Raw genomic sequence first — 21719 nt, forward strand, 5'->3', positions numbered from 1 at the left:
GTCCCTATAGATACGAGGCTTTGCTGCAGGCGGTGGTGTTGTCCTCAACGCCAGAATGTCACAAGGAGAAGGAAAAACGCGCACACACGCACACACACCCCCCCTAGAAAACCCTCCCAGGAAAAAATAATCTGAATTTCCTTCCACGTAAACTGAGCCTTTCGGAGGTTGATTTTTTTTCCCCTCTCGAAATTCACAGCGTTTCCCTGCACTACCCCAAAATCCTATCCTTCCTCTTAAACAAAAACGATGTTTCTTTGGAACAGCTCTACTGACGGAGCATGGATGCTGTTTTGCTGTGTTTATTGATGACAACGTAGGAAAATAGGTAGAAAAATTCCTTCTTTTTTGTACCCTCCGGTGATAACCGCCTGTTGGAGCCGGAGCGAGTGGCATCTCTCCTTCCCTGGGACAACTCGGATGATGCGCTTTGTCGCCTGGGTGCTATTTTCTCAATTATAAAAACTGTGGGTTTGGGGATTTCTTAAGGAAATATATCTCATCCATCCACGTCTCCCTTTCCCAGCTGAGCACCAGGTAAAAAAACCTGCAGGTTTTTAGCAAGGGCGATGTTTTCTTTACCTCCTTAAAAATTCCTGATAGGACTTGTCTCTTTGGGGCACGGGGTGGGGGGGTGTGTGTGGAGTGTGGGGGGGTTGGCTCCCTAAAATCCTGCCTGGCTTTTTCCCTTTCAGGGCAGTAGAGAGGGGCCTGGTAGGATGCGGCGCGTTTTCTTTGTACATGTGCTGGGATTTCATGGAGAAAACCCACCAATTTTCGCGATTCCCCGTCAGGTCTGTGTTTTAAGGCACATTTAGGTCGGGGAGAAGCGAGGCCGGGAGAAGGGGAGGGTAAAACGGGGGGAGCAGCAGGTTTAGGGCCCTGGGGAGCTTTGCCTGCACAGGAATTTGTAATTCAGGATAAAATGGGGGCAAAAAGAGGAATTTTTAATTCAGGTTGAAGGGGGAGAGGGGGGCGGCGGTGCTGCAGCCCGGTGCTTTGCCACGCCGCGCTTTGCTCCATTCGTTTTATATCGGAGGGGGGATTAATTTTATGGCAAAGCAGCGTTTTCTGGGAAGTCTGGATGCTCACCACGTGCTCCCGCTTCCCCGCGTTCATGGTCATGACCAGCAGCGCCGAGGAATGCTTTTATTTACGAGCTGCAAAGGATGGAGCCGACTCCTTAAAAAAAAAAAAAAAATGCCTCCCTGGGCTGAAAGGAGCCTTTTCCTTCGGTTTTATTCCTGCAGGATCATCCAGCAGACCCTCCTCCCTCCATCCCTATCCCTTCCCCGGCTGCTTCTCCTTATTTCCCCCCAACTTCTTTAAAAAAAAAAAAAAAAAATTAAAATTCCCAACACGGGAAATGTCACAGCTTTATTTCCTTCCGCCGGTTTTTGCAAAGAAAAGACACCCCCCCCTTCATCTCCTCCTTCTGGGCCAGGGTCCCCTTTTGCCCCCTCCTCCCACACAGAAGAGCCGTCGCGGAGGGTATCGCCTGTCGCGATGCTGTGCAATAAAGCCTAGGATGTGTTAAAACACACGTATATAGAGATGGAGCTGTAGATGCTCCGGCTCCACCATGTGCAATTAAAAGAGGAGGGCGATGTGGAGGAATGCAATGTCTCGGGGAGATTTTTGGCGGGAGGGGAAGGGAGATTTTTGCGGGGTGGGAAGATTCGGGGGGGGGGGGGGAGATTTGGGGGGGGCGTTGATTGTGGCTTTGGGTGTTTTCAGAGCACCTTTGCCGCCGCGTCGCGGGGCTGAGCTGGTTCCGCGGATGGTGACTTCGGGCTGTGCAGTGTCGTGGGGATCGGGGGCGGGGGGGTTGTAATTCCACGGGAAAAAGGACCAAATCCACCCAGGTTTTGCTGAACTGAGCTCCCAATCGCCTCCCCCCAATCTCAACCCCCCCGCCCCCATCCCCGGCACGGAGGCAGCGGTGGGGATGGAGGCTGGAGTCTGAGGAAGGCAGAAATGAGGGTGAGTTACGGTGGGATGTCAGAAATGCTGTGTTGGATTTCAATCCCACCATCCCCAAAAAACAAATCAATCCGTTTCGTTATTCTTCACCCACCGAGGGGCACTTCTACCCCCCGAAAAAAAAAAAAAACAACACAAAAAACAACAAAAACCCACACCAAAACCCCACCGTCCTCCCCAACACAAAGGCCAAGACACCAGCAGCAACCCCTAGAGAAAATGCCGAAGAAAATGAAAATATATGCAATATTCTCTTCCAGATTGCTTTAAAAAGGCGGCTCGGTGGGATTTCTGTTTGTTCTGTGTTTGTTCTCCGTGTTCGTGGCATCGTTTTTTCGGCTTGTACCCCTTAGTCTAGGTTCTCGCGGTTGTTAATATGCATCCTTCGCGGTAGAGTTCATATGTAATGTTTCTTACCTCAAGCTATTCTATGTAGGGTCTATGCAAATGTCTGTTATAGCACGTTCTGGCTTTATATAGTCATGTAAAAAGTCGCTTCACAATAATAATAATAATAATAATAAAAAAAAATAATGTATTATTATGTGATTTCTTGATAATAAATAAAATTGCCCAAACATCTACTTGGTGATTTACTGTTTGCTATTTAAAATCAGTATTAACTTGCAAGGTTAATAAAAGAGGAACAAAAAAAAAAAAATATATATTGGCCAGCCTTGCCTTCTGTGGCTTGTAGATCATCTTTTGGTAAAAAAAAAAAAAAAAAAAAAAAAAAAAGTAATTAAATGAATGTGTAAAATGCGTTGTAAAAGGAGAGAAATATCGCTTGCTGCGTCGCTCTAAATATAATTAGAAAAATCCTGGGGAAACAAGAAGCATAAGTTAATCTCCAAATTGCTGGTTTAATGAGAATTATGCTCGTGCGCGTAGCATTAATGGGAAGCAAAACTCAACCGAGGTGCTTTTTTTTTGGCTTTTTTTTTTTTTTTGGTAAAGAAGCTTGAATATGGGCTAATTGGGATTCTTTTGTCTCTGGTGAGGGTACAGGGGGACTAGACCTCTCCTGGAAGCAGCTCCCAGCCCAAGGGGCTCCCACCGCCCCTATGTACGTATGGGAAATGCTACAGGGATGGATTTCCTTATGGATACCGAAGGAACGGCCAAGAAATCCTGGGGACGGCTTTAAGATGGGAATGAGACGTGAAAGCGCAGCTCTTAAATTGGAAATATATTAGACTGGGTTTAGATTCGGGCATGTTGATGCTTATTGTTATGGTTATGGTTATTAGGACCAGCGTTATTGCGTTTCTTCGGCGTAAATTCGCGGCAAATTCATTTAACAAGAGGGAAAAAAATCACCCCGTCAGGCCAATTTAAATAAATTAGATTATGTATTTCCTCGATCTCTCTCCAAGCGGGTATTTATATATAATGGATTCTCTGCTTTTTCCTTTCGGGGGAGATGCCATACTCTTCGCCGAGGCAGCAAAAAAAAAAAAAAAAAAAGCTTTTAGAAGATCGATAAGGGGGTTTTATTAAAGAAATGCCAAAGGAAACCATGGTGTGGTCTACAGCAAATTTACTGATCCTTCCCCCGGCCCTGGCCCTATCCAGCCCCAAGCCCAGTAACCCCCAGTTTAGCCCACCCTCCAGTTTGGGCGCCCAGGGAGCCACCGACCCGAGCCTCAGCCCGCTAGAGTTGATTTTTTTCTGCGAAAAGAACGCGATTATGATAAATTAATATATTTTTTCCCGGCTTCCTCAGGCAGGATTCCCCAACAAAGGACGGGTGCCCTTGGGGTCTTCCAAAATTACAAGAATCCAGTCCTGAGCAGTTTAATTTTTTTTTTTTTTCAGAAGCTGCTTGATTTGGACAGGAGAAGGAGGAAGGAGGAAAGCAAACATTTCTATAGGAATGGGCCCCGTTTCTGCTTCTTCCTTCCTACAGCAAACCCCAACCGCTCATTCAGAGAGATTTAGGCTTTGGGATATGAAGAAGCGGCAGTGGGGGAAATCCGCAGGACTTGGGGTGTCTACGGCGTGAAAATTCACGTTTTTTCCCCCAGTAGTTACATTTTTTTTGCTTTTTTTTCTATTATTATTATTTTTTAAACACGGGTGCGCACACTTCCCCTCTGTTTCTCCTCCTCCGGGAGAATGTGCGTACACGTATGCTGTACAAGCGAACTCAAGTTAGACTTTTGTCCACTTTTATTTCCTTCTTTCTATGTCCCTGCACCAATCTGGCAGGAAAACGGGCAGGGGGAGGAATTACGCCTAACAGGTCTGAGTGCTATAGGGTGACATAAATTGTATATATTGTAAGGCGGTTCACCTTGAACAGGAATAGTTGGATTTCAAAGACATTCGAACACCCGCGAAAATAGATAAAACTTATTTATTACCAGAGAGCGGATAGAACAAATTGTTGCTTCGCCATAAAATCTGTATTATTTCTGGGCCGGTTTCTTTTATTCAGCAGCGTATTTCATTGCTCCGGCTTTAAAATGAATTCCTTAGCGAGGGGAGAAAACCCTCATCTCTTTAATTGCGAGGAATATTTCTACCGTTAATGACAAAGACCGAGGTGCTATTTCACAGCTACTGCAAAAATCGTAGAGAATATTAATGCGTGAGGGTCAATTTGGGGGATTTATTCCTGTTTCGGTACTTTCAGCGTATGCTCCATATAGGAAATAGAATGCGTAAAGCGGGAATACAAAAGGGGTATTTTTTTTCCTGAGCCAGGAGATATGTTCTTGATACCTTTGTGCTGAAGAAATATCTGGTTTCTTCGAACCCCCCCTGCAAAACCCGACCCGACTTAACGCTCAGCTCATTTCAAAGCCATTAAGAGCCGCTTTAAGCAAAGTTGAATCAAACAATCCACGAGCGACACCGAAAATCGGGTCAAGAAAGTCAAAATGAGTTTCTCCCTCCCCTCGTTTTCTCACAAGGCGCTTTTTTTTTTTTTCCTCAGCCAAATCGGGGTTTTCACACCCCAACCCAGGCGGCCCCAGAGGCGGTTTAGGAGGAAAACTAGGAAGAATTAAAAGTGTAGGAGAAAATAAACTCGGCCACGCTGCCGACACCCAGGTTGCTGCTTTTGCCTGGAGGGGAGGGACCTGGAAAGTCTTCTTTTTTTTTTTTTTTTTGCCTTCCTATACGCCCCCCAAAATAAAAAATAAAGGCGTAGCCTATATAGCAGGGAGCGCTATAGGCTGCGGGCGCGTATAGGTGGCCGCGGGTGTGCGTGGGCTTTGTCTGCGCTCCAGCCCCTTCGGACCTGGCCAAAAAGGAGCTGCAGAAAGAGGTGAAAAGAGGGTGGGTGCCGTGGGGGGAGGTTGATGGAGGCGAGAGGTTGGGGGGGGGCACCTTTAATTGCCCTAGGGGTGAGGCGGTGGGTGCTGGTGGCGTTCCACACGGGAGACCTGGGACTCATAAGCGCAATAAGGATTTGGGCTTCACTCCAGCATTTTAGAGATTCCCGTGTCCATGCGTGGAAATATTTGGCATTCCTGCCTCAACCCACCCCTCGAAGTCCCCCCAAAACCAGACAAAAGCAAAGTACCCCCTCGCAGCTGCATTTTACAGGGCTTGCAGCTTAAAGTATTACAGCAATTAACAATAAATATAATAATTCCCATTAAAGCCAGAAGAATGACTGGATTTCCTTCTCCCGGTCTGTGTGTGGCTCAGGCTCCGTCCTTTTGGCTAATTCCGTGATATATTAACTGTTTGCTTTCCTCCCCCGTGCTATTATAGGGACTGTTTTCAGCCACATGTGTCCCCCCCCCCGCCCCCTTATCATTAATATGCCAGTGCGTTCTTGCCGAAGAATGCCTTGGTTTGGTTCCGAGTGGGGGGTTCATAAATATAAAATAAACACAGAGTGGGAATAATTAGCAGCATTTATCAGCATATGGCCACCCACCCCACTTTGAAACCTTCCAGACCCTGCGAGAGGAAAATGAAGTACATCGCAAGTAATTAGTTTTAAGCAAATCATTTCAAATGGAAACTTATAGGTAAAGCCTAATGAAGTGCAGAAGGAGGGGGGGGGAAGCCTCTTTTTTATTGCTTGGTAGGTAGCAAGTAGACACAGCAATATTTTACTGTTGAGAGAATAAATTAATTAATATATCTGTAGCTAGCAACTACAATGGCTCCATGGATGACTGCATTTAAAGGAGATATATGTATCCAGTCTCATTGGTGTTGTTAACAAGAGTGATAATAAAGATGAAAAGGATAAGAAAGATAAAAAGATCAGTCGGCTTGTACTCCTTACTGCGGCTAAATTGCGCGGATTTTCTAATGGCTGCGTCTTGTTGACTCTCCACAAACTCTTTCTTTTTTTTTTTTTTTTTTTTTTTAGCGTCAGACTTCATTAAGTGACTTTATTTTCGTGTTGCTCAAATAGGAAATAAAGATACGCTCCCCTCGCACCCCAATAAATCTCCTATTAACTATGCTTCTCTGCCACTCAAGGGAAGGGGGGCTCTCTCTTCTCCCTATTCCAGGTTTAAAAAAAATGACTATTTTGGAAAATAAAGTATTTTGCCTGCTTTTGTCAGTGAGGAAATGTAAATATTATTTCCCTATGCTTTTCTGGTACCAGAAAAATGCAGAAATCTTATATCTCCCGCAGTCAGAGTAAATCAGATTTAGCCCGTGTTTTGGTCTGGCTGGAATATGAGAGCATGTGCCTCAAATCCGCGTTAAAAATCTACCTGTAATTTTTTAAGAGGGTTTGTGCTTTAATTTTAGGCTTGGGTTAGCCAAACACCGCCACAGAAAACATATAAACCATCAGGATATCTCATTATAAAAGCGTTTGCCAAAATTAATTTATTTCAAAGGGAAAGCGTATTAATATTCATTTTTGCAGCCAGTACACTCCTGTGCCTCCCAAACCTACACGTCGGGTGGAGAAGTGTCGATAATTACAGAGAGTGTGGAAATTCATTTTATTTTTATGATTAACCAGTAAACTATTATGAGGTGAGACCGAGACGCTGCTAAAGGAGAAAGCATTTAAAAAATTAGGTATGGAAAAGTACAGTGTGAGACCCAAGGTAGCAATGAGGAATGTCGGGCCGGGCTTCACGTCCGGTAAAATGAAGGGGGGGGGGGGGAAAGGAAAAGGGGAAAATAAAAAGGCCGTACATACCTCAAATCAAAATATTTTAAGGCAGAAATAACCTATAATGTTGTGTTTTCATAGATGGTGTGGGCCAGGGTTTTTTTTTTTTCTCGGCTGAAAAATAAAGCCCGTGGGGTTTTGCGGGGATCTGGGGGGATAAATTCGGGGGGCGGGGGGAGTTGGTTGTAGGTGAACACCCCCGTGGAGTGGAGAGCCCAGTGCGGAGCCCCGGTGTGGAACTGGGGAGCAAGGCAGGACCGTGTCCCCCCCGCCCAGCCAAGGACTGACAACTCATCGCACCCATGGCCAGGGGGGGGACACCTAAAGCAATATTGAGATTTTTTTTTTTTTTTTTTTAGCCAGTTGTGCTGATTTTGGGGGGGGGGGGGTGGTTCTGGCGGGACCACAGGGCTTTTCCTTTGGAGTTTCCCCCGCTGTGGTTCTTTACACCTCATCTCCACCCCCCCACCCCCCACAAAAAAAAAAAAAAAAATTCCCACATTTTCAACTTCCAGCCAGAGCCCAAACATTGACTTTATGGGTATTTAAACCAACCATCTTCATCTGTAATTGTGGATGAAGAGTATTTATTGCTCCGGTGGATAACTAGATATATAATTATCTCTTTATAGAGAGACTGTGAAATAAAGCATCTGTCTCTCCCCCCAGACAGACACAAAGGCGGGTGAACACCGACAAAGTTACACATCTGCACAACCACTTCATTTTTATTTTTTTTTTTCCCCCCAAAATGCATTCATCAAAGTCCGAGGAACCTCTCCTCAAACTTTAAAAAAAAAAATCCCCCTAACCCAATGAAATGGCTCTACCATGGATTTATTTTTTTTCTTTTTTCTTTTTCCTTTTTTTTTCCTTTCCCGAATGTGGCTAAAGAAAATACCTATTTGCAAAGAGGAGCCGCGTTGGCTGCCGCGGTTCCGCGTTGTCCCCCCCCCTTTATTTTTTTAATAGGGGAAAAGGGATTTTGGGGATTTCGGGGGGGGGGGGGGAAGGTGGTCGGGGAAAAAAATAAAAATGTGCTGTGGGATTTTTCGGTGCCCCTAAGGCCGGGTGGGGGCGGGTTGTGGGAATGGGGGTGCGGTGGGGTGAAAGGGGATTTCTCGGCGAGGCGAGAGGGTCTGCTTGACTAAAATGAGATTTTCTTTTAGGCAGCGGATAAACTTGTCTTCACACACACACACACACACCCCCCCGCCCCCGTCCCTCCAAGATTGCAGATACATTTTGCAACTTTTGATTTTTGGGGGGGCTCCGGGACAGGAGCTGCCTCGAACTCACCCTCTCACACACACACCCACACACAAAACCCATATTATATTTTATTTTACGTGATTTTATTCTTCCTCCGCCTCCGCGGCCGCGGAGGGTTGCCCGCGCTGCGCTGCCCTCCGCGGGAGGAGCCGTCGGAGCCGCCCGTCTGGGTGGGCGGGGGCCGCCCCTCGCAAAGTGAAGGTCAAGTTAAGCCTCCAGCCTCCCCTCCGCGGCCCGTCCGCGCCGCTCCGCCGCGGCCCCGCGGGCAATGCCATTGCCGGCGACCTGCCCGCTCAATGCCGCAACCCTGATTTTTATTAAAAACCCCCTTTTTTCCATCCCCCCCCCGCACCTCCGCTGAGGGGCAGAGAGATGAGCCAAGTGCTGAAATAACAAAGGATAGGGGGGGTGTGCTTTTATGGAGCCTTTTTCTCCAAATCCTGATTTTTTTTCATCCTTTCCCTCCCCCGCCCCAAGCTGGACTGCAGACTTCAGACAAGGCCTTTCCCCCCTTCTCCTTTTTCTTCTTCGTTTTTTTTTTTTTTCTGTTTTTTTTTTTTTTTTCCCCCTCCTCTTTTCCCAGCAAGATGCAAACCCGTCTGCCGTGGAGGAAATTAAACATCATAAAGAAAAGCCCAATTAAGGTTTAATGTCTGAACATTACCATTTCCTCCAGAAAACAATGAAGTTCGCTCGGTAAGGAGAGAGGCAGAAAGAAAGAAAAAAAAAAGGGGGGTGGAGGGAGGGAGAAGGGCAGGATTTTTTTGTCTCAAAGAGGGGAAAAATTGGGCATAGCGGGGTAATCATTAAATAAAAGTCGGGGGAGGGGGGATTAGGGTGGGTGTAGGAGATATTTGGGGTTGAGCCAAGCTCGTCTGCTGTCTGCGCTCGGTAAATTGAGTCAAATAATGTGGATTTTAATGCGTAGGCAAAGCTGCTTTCTGCTGGTATTTGACTCCTGGAAAAGGCCTGAGCAGGGGCTGGTCCGGGGGGGGGGCGGGGGGGAGCAGAGAGGGGGGGAAAGGGTTAATAACAAATAAGTAATAACCCAGGGAAAGGGGTGAAAAGGGGGGTCGGCTTCTAGCGGGGGTGGATAAAACCCTTTACCTCTTGCCTTGCAAATACGTGGTGCTGTCCTTCCCCTGCCTCCTTTTCTCCTCACCCCACCCGGCGCTGGTTTCACCCCGAACCTTTGAATTCCAGAAAAAAAAAAAAAAAAAAAAAATGGGGAGGGGGGGACCTAAAAAAAACCCCAAAAAACTAAGAGAAGGCAACTCAACGCACCCGAAACGGCGAAATCGCCCAAACCCACCGCGCCTGGGCCGTGGGAAAAGGGCAGAAAGAGGCAAAAGATTGGTCGGGAGGGGACTGTCGCCACGACTGAGTTTGTGCCTTTGTACCCCACTGTCCCCCCACCCTGAACCCCAAATTGCCAAATCCCACACCCCCCCTGCGAGCGGCGGGGGCTGCCGGTGCCGAGCCGCGCCCGCAGGGAGGACGACACCCCTGAAAATGTGGATATTTCCCTTTTTCAGGGTTTTTTTTTGCTCTTTCTTTCTCTTCTAACAGGCAGATCTTTGGTAGGGGGCGATGGGGTCCCCCCCTCCGGTCACGGAGATGTGACCTAGATGTGACAATGACCGTCTGAGCAGCCCCGTAACCCTGCGAGGGGACCGAGCATCGCCCGGTGCCGCAGCCCGGCTTCCCCGCACGGCCCGGCTCCCCGCGGCCCCCAAAAACACCGAGAGGAGGAAAAAAAGGCTCCACTTTGCTTTATTTTCCACTTTCGCGAGAAAAAAAAAAAAAGTATTAAATCTCTGCCTTAGGGTCTACTCCAAGGATAAAAGAAATAACTGTGTCGAATACCCAGAGCTGAAAAGGTTGGAAGGAGATTTAGTGTAATGGAGAAGCCAATTTTGCATATACTTGACTTCATTTAATACGAAGAGAAAATTATAGAGTTATTTAAGCAACTCTATGCTCTGCGGGACGGAAATCCATAGAAATATTCAATCAGAATGCATATATGGGTGTAATACAGCAATGAATAAAGATCTATGCGTATTTATGGTGTAAGAGCAAATAACTTACTATTTCTGCTCAGAGTTGCCCGCGCTGCAGAGTCCCAATTTTCTAAGAGAGAAAGAGAGAAAGAAAGAAAGAGAGAGAGAGAAAGAGCGAGAGAAAGAAAGAGTGAGAGAAAGAGAGGAAGAAAGAGAGAAGGAAAGAAGGAAGGAAGGAAGGAGACAGAAAGAAAGAAAGAAAGAAAGAAAGAAAGAAAGAAAGAAAGAAAGAGAAAGAAAGAGAGAGAGAGAAAGAAAGAGAAAGAGAGAAAGAGAAAGAGAAAGAGAGAAAGAGAGAAAGAGAGAAAGAAAGAGAGAAAGAAAGAGAGAAAGAAAGAGAGAAAGAGAGAAAGAGAGAGAGAAAGAAAGAGAGAAAGAGAGAAAGAGAGAAAGAAAGAAAGAAAGAAAGAAAGAAAGAAAGAAAGAAAGAAAGAAAGAAAGAAAGAAAGAAAGAAAGAAAGAAAGAAAGAAAGAAAGAAAGAAAGAAAGAAAGAAAGAAAGAAAGAAAGAAAGAAAGAAAGAAAGAAAGAAAGAAAGAAAGAAAGAAAGAAAGAAAGAAAGAAAGAAAGAAAGAAAGAAAGAAAGAAAGATACACGGAGGGAGCAGAAGGAGGGATTAGATAAGAGTCCGATTATTGGACAGGTTTTTAATTCATAATTTATCTGCTCTCAATACATGAGGTATTTTAAAGCCGGTACCTTATTAAAGGAGAACTCCGGCTACATTAATTTACATATATACTCATTTCAACTGAGTATGGCACCAACAAAATGCTCATCCCCGGTGAAGGTAAAGATGCGAATATCATTTTTTTATTCTGCATAGAGTAAACCAACTTCTTTAAAAGAGATTTCTGTGCCCCAATTCCTCTGCTTCTCCAACCGACAAGAAGAGATGGATGCGGGGGGCATATTTTCTAGGCGAAAGGCATATGGAAAGGCAGGTATATATATACATTAGCTCCATAGGTAGATGGAGAAGGGGAGACAGGCATTTTTTACCTCCCGCTCCTCCGCCGGCAGCATTTATCTTCCAAAAGCTGGCTATACGTTTGGAAAATGTCACCCCGTGAAGCAGCTGAAGGATTTTGCTTCATTTTATTCTGATTAATGCGGGGATGGAAGAGAGAGCCCAGCGCCGTCGCGCCCTCAATTGCGAATTATTGAAGTTTATCCCCATAAACTGTTGAGGTTCGCCTTTGATCAATGGTTATCGAAGGGAAATACATCTAGGTGCTAGGAAATACATCTGTTGGGGGAAAAATATATATAAAAAAAAAAAAAAAAGGGGGGCACGCGGGAGCCAAAGTATACTTGGAAATGATTTCCTGAGTATTTAAGGATTAAATACCACGCATGCAAACGTGTGTGCGGTTTTAATAAGGCTGGGGAGGATTAGCCGCCCACCTTCTATACTGAACTTTGCATTTCGGGGCTATTTTCCTAATAAATGGGTTACCCAACAGAAAACACATTTCCCCCGCCACAATTTCCGACTTTTTACACAGTTTTACACATTTTCGTGGCGCTGCTAAAGTTATCAAGAGGGAATGTCTGGCGAATAAAGGAACTTTTTTTTTTTTTAAGGTTGGGTGTGTTTTATATGTCTTCCTTTGTGTTTAAATAAGGATTTTTAGAGGTTTGGAGCGGAGAGGGGAGAAAGAGGAGGCGGCTGTGGAATAGAAATAGGTGTTGCTTAACGAGCTCCTCTGGGTTTCCTGCCTCCTCTGGGCTGAATTTCGCAGCGGCCCGAGGAGCGGCTTTAGCACGCTGTGAAGTTTTACTCGAATTCCCCAAACCTCGCCTTTTCACATGCTTCAGCAGCTCCCCGCAACTGAGCTGTGCAGAGGAAAAGAAAGTAAATAAATAGATGGAAACACGCAGGCGTTGCTATTCCCCCGGCCTCAGCTGTGGATAAGGCGGGGAAGGACCCGGGGCTTGATGAGAAAATTAAAATTAGTGGGAAGGCCGACCGGCCAAGCGTTGGTTATATTGGTTATTATTAAGCCCAACTCTTCTTAACGCCTCTTCGGCATCACTCCTATTTGAATCCGACACCCGCCGCACATTTTTATCCCAGACAGTCCCAGCCTTGCCTGCGGTTGGGAAGCATAGTTCAATCTGCTTTTATCTTGATTAAGTCCACATGATTTTGAACTTGCAGCTCAGGTCTAGAGAGATCTAAGTCATTTTTTTCCCCTTTGAATTGTTCACAGCTTATATAGTTTTCTTTCGCAGCCTGGCATCCCTCCAATTAAATTTATCTTTGCCATTTGGGGACAATAATATTTTCCAAGCGCTTCCCACTTGTAGCTATTGTCTCTCCCTTCAGATTTCCTGTACACATACGCGGTGTCTAGTAATCTGTTTACTGGCCTGAGTTTCCTCTTTCTCTTGGATTTTTTTTTTTTTTTTTTTTGAAGTCCATCTGAGGAAGTAATTGTAGTCCCGTCGTGGAAGGGAGGGAAAAATCACTTTGAGAACATCTGATAGGCCAAAGTCATTAGACATCAGAAGTTGGAGCCTATTTAGCAAAAGCAAAGCCCATCTCTGCAGCTGCCGGGAGGTGCAGCTGCTAAAGAAGTGCTTCTTGCACCCCCTCAGAATGCCTTTGTGGGCACAGGTTAGCCATGTAGGTTGGAAAAACTCCTTCCCCGCCCCCCCCCCAAAAAAATAATCAGGAGACAAAGCAAACTCTGATCAACTGGCTGAAATAGGGAAAGATTCAGGGTCTAAATAACGCATCCGATATCTTGAGAGCACAGTAAGTAGCAGTGGGTAACGTGCTAAGCCGGGTTGATATAAAATCTATTATCTTCTATTTTTTTTTCTTTTCTTCTCCCCCCTTCACTCCCCTTTTCCACCCCCCAGTTGGTAGTTTCCCTACTGTACGGGCTCGGACAAAGGCTTCTTTATGGCAATACTTACAAAAAAGGTTTTGGCCGAAGGTGGGAGGCTGCTAACGAATTTACATTGCGTTCAGAGAACTCCAGCTTGGGGGGCGAAGGAGAAAAAAATAATATCTTCTCTCCCCACTGGGCGGGAAAAAAGAAAAAAAAAAAGAGGAATGATTTATTGAGAAGAGTTCAAGTACAGGATTAACCTAAATCAAAATATAACTTCAGATGTTTACACAGATCAGCTAAAGCCAACTTTCACAACTCCAAGTTTTTGATTTTGGTACAATTGCTACAATGTTTTTTGGTCACGAAATGCCTCTAACATCCCCTTAAAATTCATGTTAGTAACACAAAACACATCTTACAAGCCTTGAGCCTATTCGCCTGCTGAAAACGCTGTTAAATGTGTTAAGTGTTTGCATTATATCAGGCAAATGAGTGCGGACTCCGGAGCAAAGAGGGGGGTGGCTTGGAATTCTTTTTCTCCTTGCATTTTCCTTTTTCTGCTGGGCAATTTGAGTAGAGAGAAGTCTCCGGCTGAGATGCCAGGATAAAGCTGGGTACTTATATATATATTTAATTGCAGAAGAGGCACAAGGAGCGATGAGCTCGGTGCTGCCGCCTCCTTTTCCTTCCCTCTGCCTGAGAAATAACTAAATAAAGGTGGGAAAAACATCTTCAAGACGGGGCAGTTTCATCTTATAGACACAGTGATATCAAAATCAACAAAATCAGACCTTACCTCCCCCCTCCTCAGGTTCCCCTAGATGTGGGTTTTTTTCCCCTTTAAAGAGCAAAAATACAGCTTTTTTCTTTAATTTCCCCCCTCCACGCTCTAACCTTTCCCATTCGCTGGGAAATGAAGCAGGTTTTCCAAAAAAAAATAAAATGAAGAGGTTGAAACGCTCTGGATGCTTTTAGGCTATGCCTTAAAGTTTTTTTTTTTCCTTTTTTTTTTTTTTTTTTTTTTTTAAGGGCAACCAAAAGGAATGCGAGCCGCCAGCCCTCATTCCGTTTTATGGTGGTCACTTTGGTGGTCAAATTCAAGTGCTGTGACTCCACAGCTGCCTCTTCTCTCCTTCCTTGCAGGAAGCAGGCAAATCCCATCCTTTAAACTGGGTTTAAAAACCAAAACGACACCAGGGCTCGGTTTAGATGTATTTACCTACGAAGAGCAATAAATTATTCACGCACCTAGAGGAGAGACGGCGGGTTTTATGCCACACGGATTTTTCTTGTTTGCTGTTGTGTTAGGGGGCTTTTGGGGGGGTGTATGGGCTTTGTTTGGGGTTTAAGAAGCTTTTTGGGTGTTGTTTTTTTTTCAACAACACGCTCTAATTCCTTCCCTGGATGCAAAGCTTCGTGCCTACAGCCTTCCTATGGAATCAGGATTGGAATAAACAGAACAAAAAATGGATATTTTAGAGCCTTTCCTCTTTTAATCGGAGGGAGAAGATCCTCCACGCAGGTTGCAAACAGGAGGGAATTGGGGGAAAAAAAAAATAATTACGCTCATAAACAATAGCTTAACATTATTAGTTTGTAGTTAGTATTAATATTGGTCCATAAAAAGCCAAGTTAAAAGATCGCTGACACTTTAATTAAAAGTTTTGCCCAAAACGACGTCCAAGTCATAAAATAGGGCAGATTACAAACCTGAAGAAATCCGTCTCTGCAGCCAGAGTTCTTGGCCATATATATATATATATATATATGATGAATATATATACATATAGTCATCAGCCAAACAGTGCATTAGAGAGGAAAACACAGCTCATTTTGGGATTACAGACACATTTATATGTGTGTATATCTCTATCTCCACACACCCGCATTCAGAGAGACTCACACGCCCCGATCCCTTATAAAAAGGGTTTTATGAGAACGGCTTTTGAAATAGAAAATACAAAGCTAGAGAAAGGGAGGGGGGGGGGACACGACACACACACCCACCAGAAATTAATGAGAATGAATGATCGGGAGTGCGTTGTTGCATGAGGGGGATGAAGAAGGCTCAAAGTGAGGAAGAGCATGTGAAGCCGCCATGTTTCCCTTCGAGATTTCCTAATAAATAGATAAAAATCCGAGCACACCGCCGAATAGATAAAAATCCGAGCACACCGCCGGACAAGCCCTATAATTTGGAAAGCTCTGCTGAAATACCCACTGTATTTTTTTTGCTCAGGCATCTTGAAATCCTTTGCTCCCTGTTCGGCTGCAAGGTACGCACTTGCGAGGCTGTTTTCTTCCATGAAAATCAACTTTTTTCTCCCTCTTTTTTTTTTTTTCTTGCATTGCTGCAGAATTGCGGGATATTTATATTTTTAGCAGAGGCTACAACCCCCGTCCGGTTGCCCGAGGTGCGTTTTCCTCCTCGTTTCTCTACGTCTCGCCTAGGAATGAAACAACCCCCCTGGTTAAAATGCAAAGAGCAGGTTGGGGGTTAGCAAATTAAATAAAATTAAATAGAGAAGAGCGAAGTGCAAAAGGAGCTGCCCAGGGATGCTCAGCACCAAGGGGAACATCCCGGAGCTGGGCTGGGACCCTCTGACGCTCCTTGTTCGTGAATTGGTTATTTTCGGGCGAATTTATGCTTTTTTTTTTTATTTATTTTCGGGGAGCAAAGCGAAAACACGGCAGCCGTCGAGGCTTTTTCTGCTCCTAAAGGCTCAGTGCTTTAAATGCTGAGATTTGCCTTTTTTCCTTCTTGCGGTGTGAATTGGCTGCAACTCGGTTTGACAAGATCCTCTCTCCAAAAGCGTCTCCCTCTCTCCTGGTGCGTTACTTTTGTTCGGTGTATTCAGCCCACCACCAAATAGATCCCATGATGGAGTTTAGTTCGGGTTTAGGTGTGGACAAGTCAATATTTTTATTTATTCTTCCTTTTACTGTGTGTTTTAAAAGTGATAATTTAAGGGGGGGCATTCAAGGGAATGCCTAAGTGGCATCTTGTAAAGAAAAAGGACAAAAAAGGGGGGATGCGCTGCAATATTTTCATATCTAGATGGAAGCAGCCACCTCTGTTCGGCAGAGAAATCTTTTCCACCTCAGGCAGATGATTTTTAATCCAGGTGAAAACCCGATTAGAGCCCAATTGTTGCAGGCAATTTTCTTCCTTCAAGACTATTTAAAGGCGGCGGGATAACCCCTCGGAGCCTAGGACCGCGGAAGTTACGCGTCCTTCAGGTGCACCTTTGCAGAAGAGAATTTTAATATTTTTTTTTCCCCCCAGCTATTTTTTAATAATTCTTTGCAAAACTCGGAAAATATCTGGCAGCACCTCGGCATCCCTGGTTTTTTCGTATGAAAATGCGGAAGGACGGAGAAAGAGGAGGCTCCCGGAGCAAGGGATAGAAGACGAATGACTTTAATAAGAATATCTTTTTTAATTCAGCTGGAAGAATAAATGATGAGGGTATCGCTGAAAGTACATTCATTGATTGACAATAAACAATTGCATTAAATATTCAATATGCCACTCTTACGTAATAAATATTTAACCGAACATTAAAGGAGGTTTTCGAATATTTATTAGACATTGACTTAATTCATTTGTTCTATTCCTTGATATATCGCTAATTCGATATCAAAAGTCATTAAGCCAGGCCTGCTTTAACTTTAAAGTTGGAAACTTTACACGATCCCCCCGCACGCTGTCATTGCCTAAATGGTATATTCGCCATAAAGCATGCCAACTTGGTTGATGTATAGTTGATGTGCACATAGAGATCAACATAATTAGCGTATGTTAGAAGCTTGTTAATTAGCACCAACCCCCTCACTCCCAGATAGAGAGATAGATAGAGATTTACTTATAATTTAGCAGCCCAGCTGTAGGAAGAGCTGGGCATTCCCGCCTGCAGGAAGGTTTGGAGAAATGTTGGAAAACTTACTTCTGCGTCTCCAGCGATTTTATTGAGCTACCTACAGCCTATTCAGGAACACGTCTAAGGATAGAAATAGCCACGATAATAAATTATAATAATCAGCGTAATTAAAATATTTAAAAAAAATAAAAAAGGGTGGAAAAACACCGCTCGAGCCCGTAAGACCCTCCCTCTCTCCCCCCCACCCCCCTTCCCCAGCCCGAATCGCCCCCACCCCGTCTCCAAACCCTGCTGAAAAGCAGCAAGCAGAATCCGAATAGGAAGGAGAGGAGGGGAGAGGAGGAAAGGAGGAAAGAAAAAAAAAAAAAAAAAAAAAAAGAGGCAAGGAAAAAAAAAAAAGCAGCAAGTTCACAAGCCACCCCTTGTACTTGTTCTGCTGTGAATGCTTACAAGGGGTGTGCCTTCGGGAAAATGAATACAAATCTGCAATTGATTTTCATAATGTTTCTGCGGTGTTTGCAAACCAATCGTTTGAACCTCTGAGATCTTACCTAAGTGAACCACTCCTACGCATCTAAGTGCTCCAAACTGATATATGACAATATCTACTTTGGATCACGTGTCCTCCGGAGCGACTAAGACGGATAGCGCGTCATCTCGCCTTCCCAAATTTTTTCCCCTCCGCACATCGGATCCAAAACATCTAGCTATAGGAGCAAGAAAAGGAGAAAGATGTTTAACTCGGTGAACCTGGGCAACTTCTGCTCCCAGTCGCGTAAGGAGAGGAGCGCTGAGTTTGGAGAAAGGGCAGGTTGCGCTTCTAATCTCTACCTCCCCAGCTGTACCTATTACGTCCCTGAATTTTCAACTGTGTCATCTTTCTTGCCACAGGCCCCCTCTCGCCAAATCTCCTACCCTTACTCCACCAACCTCTCGCAAGTGCAGCCCGTGCGAGAGGTCTCCTATGGTCTAGACCCCTCAAGTAAATGGCACCACCGAAGCAATTACGCCTCGTGTTATTCCGCAGAAGATCTGATGCATAGAGAGTGCATCCCGCCTTCCACCATGACCGAAATGCTAATGAAAAACGAGAGCGTGTACAGCCACCACCACCCCAGCTCCAACCACCCGGCATCGACGGGATTCTACACCAGCATGAACAAAAACACTGTCTTGCCCCAAGGTTTCGACCGCTTCTTCGAAAATGCCTATTGCGGGGCGGAAAATCCGACTGAGACCTGCCTGCAGAAGGGTGAGGGCAAAGTGGAGGCAGAGTCCCAACCCCACGCACTGTCATCCCGCGGAGAGCAAGGTATAGACCCGGAAGATGAGGAGGAAAACACAAACCCAGGGTCTTCAGCCTCGTCCTCTTCTGTCACCAAGGAAGGAAGCAAAAGCAGCAATTCGAGTAGGTAGAGCAGTAAATGGAAAGGTTAAGGGACTAGCCCGTGTGTTTTGTCGGTCAAATTTTATGTGGAGTTTTATAAGCATTCAAAGGATTTTATTATAACCTACAAAGCTCTTTCTTCCAACGAGAAGAATTTTTACGATGGGAAAAGCTCTTTGAAAAAAATGGAGATGTTAGGCGCAGACACAGTATCTTAGAGTCTGTGAAATTTTAAAAGCACACCATCGTGACAAATATTAACTTTGATCATGAACTTACATGAGCATTTTAAAAGGATTTGGTCCCGGGTTGCCGAGGGTAAAAGGCAATTGGGCAGAACACTACTTTAGCTGCCTGTGCTTTCTTTTAGGCATTAGGATGCATGCAAAATGTTTGGGGCTTTTTTTTTTTTTTTTAATTAAAACTGCATGTTGAGTCTTTTCTCTTGGTGGGGGTGCAGTGCTAAGGGGGAAATGTGCCGAATTCGCAGGCAAAGCTGAGCGGTTTCTTCGACTCCTCTGTTTAAAGTGGCATTTATTCCCCTCCAAGCCTAGTGGAGCGTCCAGCTTTTGTCAGGAAGGGTTTTTACTTACGTGGTTTTATTTGCTTGGGTCTTCTGGGTTGTTTGGTTTGGGTTGGGTTTTTTTGGGTTTTGTGTGTTGTTTTTTTTTTTTTTTTTTTGCATGCACTCACAGTTTTTCTGGGCAGTCTTAGAGAAGCTTTTTTTTTAAAGGCAGAATCCAGGCAACTTTGCAAGTTAGCGTTCAGCGTGGGGCTCTTTTGGGAAGAGGGGAGGGTTGTTTTGTTTCCCTATTTGCTTTCGTGATGCAAGTCCCCTTTTGCAGCTCAGATGCTGAGTTCTCTTTTACTTTGATTCCTTTTTGCGTGTGTGGCGAGGACTGGAGTTAATCAGAAACTTATGCGGAACATAATATCTAGTTCCTCTAATTCCAACCTTGCTCATGCTGTTTCTATACAGATAACAGATTTGCAGCTGAGCGTGGGGTTGGTTTTTTTTTTCCAGCCTCTCTAAACCCTGCTCCAGCAGCCTGCTGCCTCCACTCCCAGGCTGTTCTTTATTTAAAATAAAATAAAATAAAATAAAAATAACCTATCAGCACCGAAAAAAATGTCTGCATGTGCCTGCGTTAAGCCCCGTGCAGTGGGAAAATAATTACACCACGGTCCTTAAGACCCTGCGTAACCTCACCTCTGCTACCCCTAACAATAGGCGAACTGCTGGAAGATATCCCCCCCCCCGCATTAATAACTGGAGTTATTATCTGCTCCTACCGAGCTGGGAAGATGGGTCTGTGTCTTGTGTTTCCTTAGGATATTTACCCTGCCTTCTGGTTCTTTTAAGGTGCTCCCAGAACGAGGAAGAAGAGATGCCCCTATTCGAAATTCCAGATCAGAGAGCTAGAGAGAGAATTTTTCTTCAATGTCTATATAAACAAAGAAAAAAGGCTCCAGTTGTCTAGGATGTTAAATCTCACTGACCGACAGGTTAAAATTTGGTTTCAGAACAGAAGAATGAAAGAAAAAAAATTAAGCAGAGACCGCCTGCAGTATTTCTCTGGAAATCCCTTGTTGTGAACATCTTTTGAAATCCCCTCTGCTGGTGAAGTGTCTGTGTATTGAGGAGGAACAGTTGCGAGCATGGGTTTGCCCTTTGAGTCGACAAAGCAACCTCAAAGTTTAAGCCTTTTCGTTACTTATGTTTCTATGTCTGGGACAGTGCTGAGTAACAAAAGGAGCGAGATTTTCTTTCAGTTCCCGCTTCAAGGACTTGGATTCCATGAACATTTTATTTAACTTTTTTTTCTTTTTTTTTTTTTTTTGCCTGAACAGGTTGGAATTCCTTTTTTATTATTGTTATTATTATTATTTTTATTGGTGTTGTTATTATTTAGGCACCCTGTCCAGTTGAATAAATCGCAGTACTGTGTGTTGCTACCCCGGTGATTTCGGTATGCAGCTGTGTTATCACAAGAGCGGCCAAAGTCTCCCTGTAGGATCAAATCACTTCATCTGGGGTGAGTGTGTGTGTGTGTGTGTGTGTGTGAGTGTGTGAGTGCACACACAGCCATGTGTGTCCTCATACGCGTGTGTGCACACTCACACCCACCCCGCTCATCTCTGTCCTAAGGCAGATCATCATTTCCACCTCCTCCATCCACCCTTTCCCTCTAAAAATATATATATGCATATATATATCCGGGAGCGTGTGCGTATATATCCATATATATATTCTCTGCGGTATCCTTTTTACATTTGGAGTCGGGAAGGGGGGGGGGGGAAATCCAGGCGAAAATACATTTGCAATAACTGTCTCTGAAATGGTTTGTAAATAAATTTCGTAGTGCTTTTTTTTTTTTTTTTTTTTTTTTTTTTTCCTGGAAATGGGAGAGGAAGAACAACACGAGGGAAAAAGAAAAATCCTGAAAAAATAATAATTAAAAAAAAAAAACTGAAACAAAAACAAAAAACAAAAACAAAAACAAAACCTCTTTGTGTATGTAAAGTGAGTCCCCGGGATACTCTGTGAAATTCTGTGGCAAATAAAGACATTGCAAGCTGTTCTACATTATGATTTTATTTGACCATTTTATTAGAATTTCCCCTCTTAAAAGCCTCTTTGCGGTCATTGTGGTGTGGGTTTCTTCTATAGGAGTTTAAATACCTGCATGCATATCAGAAATATCATTAGCCATATTCATGGGACTCGCTGCAATCTGCTGGAATAGGGCTGGTATGAATATCAAACCCTCCACCTTGAAGCACAGGTTTGGTTTTTTGAGTTGTTTTTTTTTTTTTTTTTTTGGGGGGGGGGTGGGGGGAAGTTCATTGTATTCATCAGCGAACTGAAATTTATAGGATTTTTCTTGGCCCAGGAATCCTGCTCTGAATTTGGCTCCAGATGCCTTGCGCTGTTTTCCGGTTGTAGTTAATCTTTTTGCATTTTCATGAGAACAATATATTAGTCTCTTTTTTTTTTTTTTTAAATAAATAAAAAATTTAATAAATAAAAATGAAGGAAACTCGTAATTACACCGGGAAACGAGCTGCATTTCCATAAGTCAAGGATACCTTATACCTACAAAGCACAAATGCAAAGTCAAGTCCTTAAATTCCTGCTTAAGGAAAACAAGTTCAACTCCCAGGCACGGGGCATAAAAGT

General features: G+C 44.3%; 1 protein-coding gene across 1 annotated transcript; it reads left to right on the plus strand.

Moving 5' to 3' along the window:
* The first annotated feature begins 17883 nt into the window (after positions 1-17883).
* On the plus strand, positions 17884-20134 carry HOXC11 (homeobox C11). The gene is made up of 2 exons (XM_063359271.1): positions 17884-18559; positions 19902-20134. Exons 1-2 carry the CDS (start codon positions 17884-17886, stop codon positions 20132-20134), a joined length of 909 nt encoding a protein of 302 aa, XP_063215341.1.
* The last annotated feature ends 1585 nt before the right edge of the window (positions 20135-21719 follow it).

Source organism: Chroicocephalus ridibundus, chromosome 24 (genome assembly GCF_963924245.1).
Source record: "Chroicocephalus ridibundus chromosome 24, bChrRid1.1, whole genome shotgun sequence".
Taxonomy (NCBI): Eukaryota; Metazoa; Chordata; class Aves; order Charadriiformes; family Laridae; genus Chroicocephalus; species Chroicocephalus ridibundus.

What these genes read in the sequence shown, in the direction of transcription:
- HOXC11 (XM_063359271.1), top strand. Translation starts at nt 17,884, where the DNA reads ATGTTTAACTCGGTGAACCTGGGCAACTTCTGCTCCCAGTCGCGTAAG. An exon ending in AAGCAAAAGCAGCAATTCGA is followed by an intron (nt 18,560 to 19,901) that starts GTAGGTAGAGCA and finishes GGTTCTTTTAAG; the next exon opens with GTGCTCCCAGAACGAGGAAG.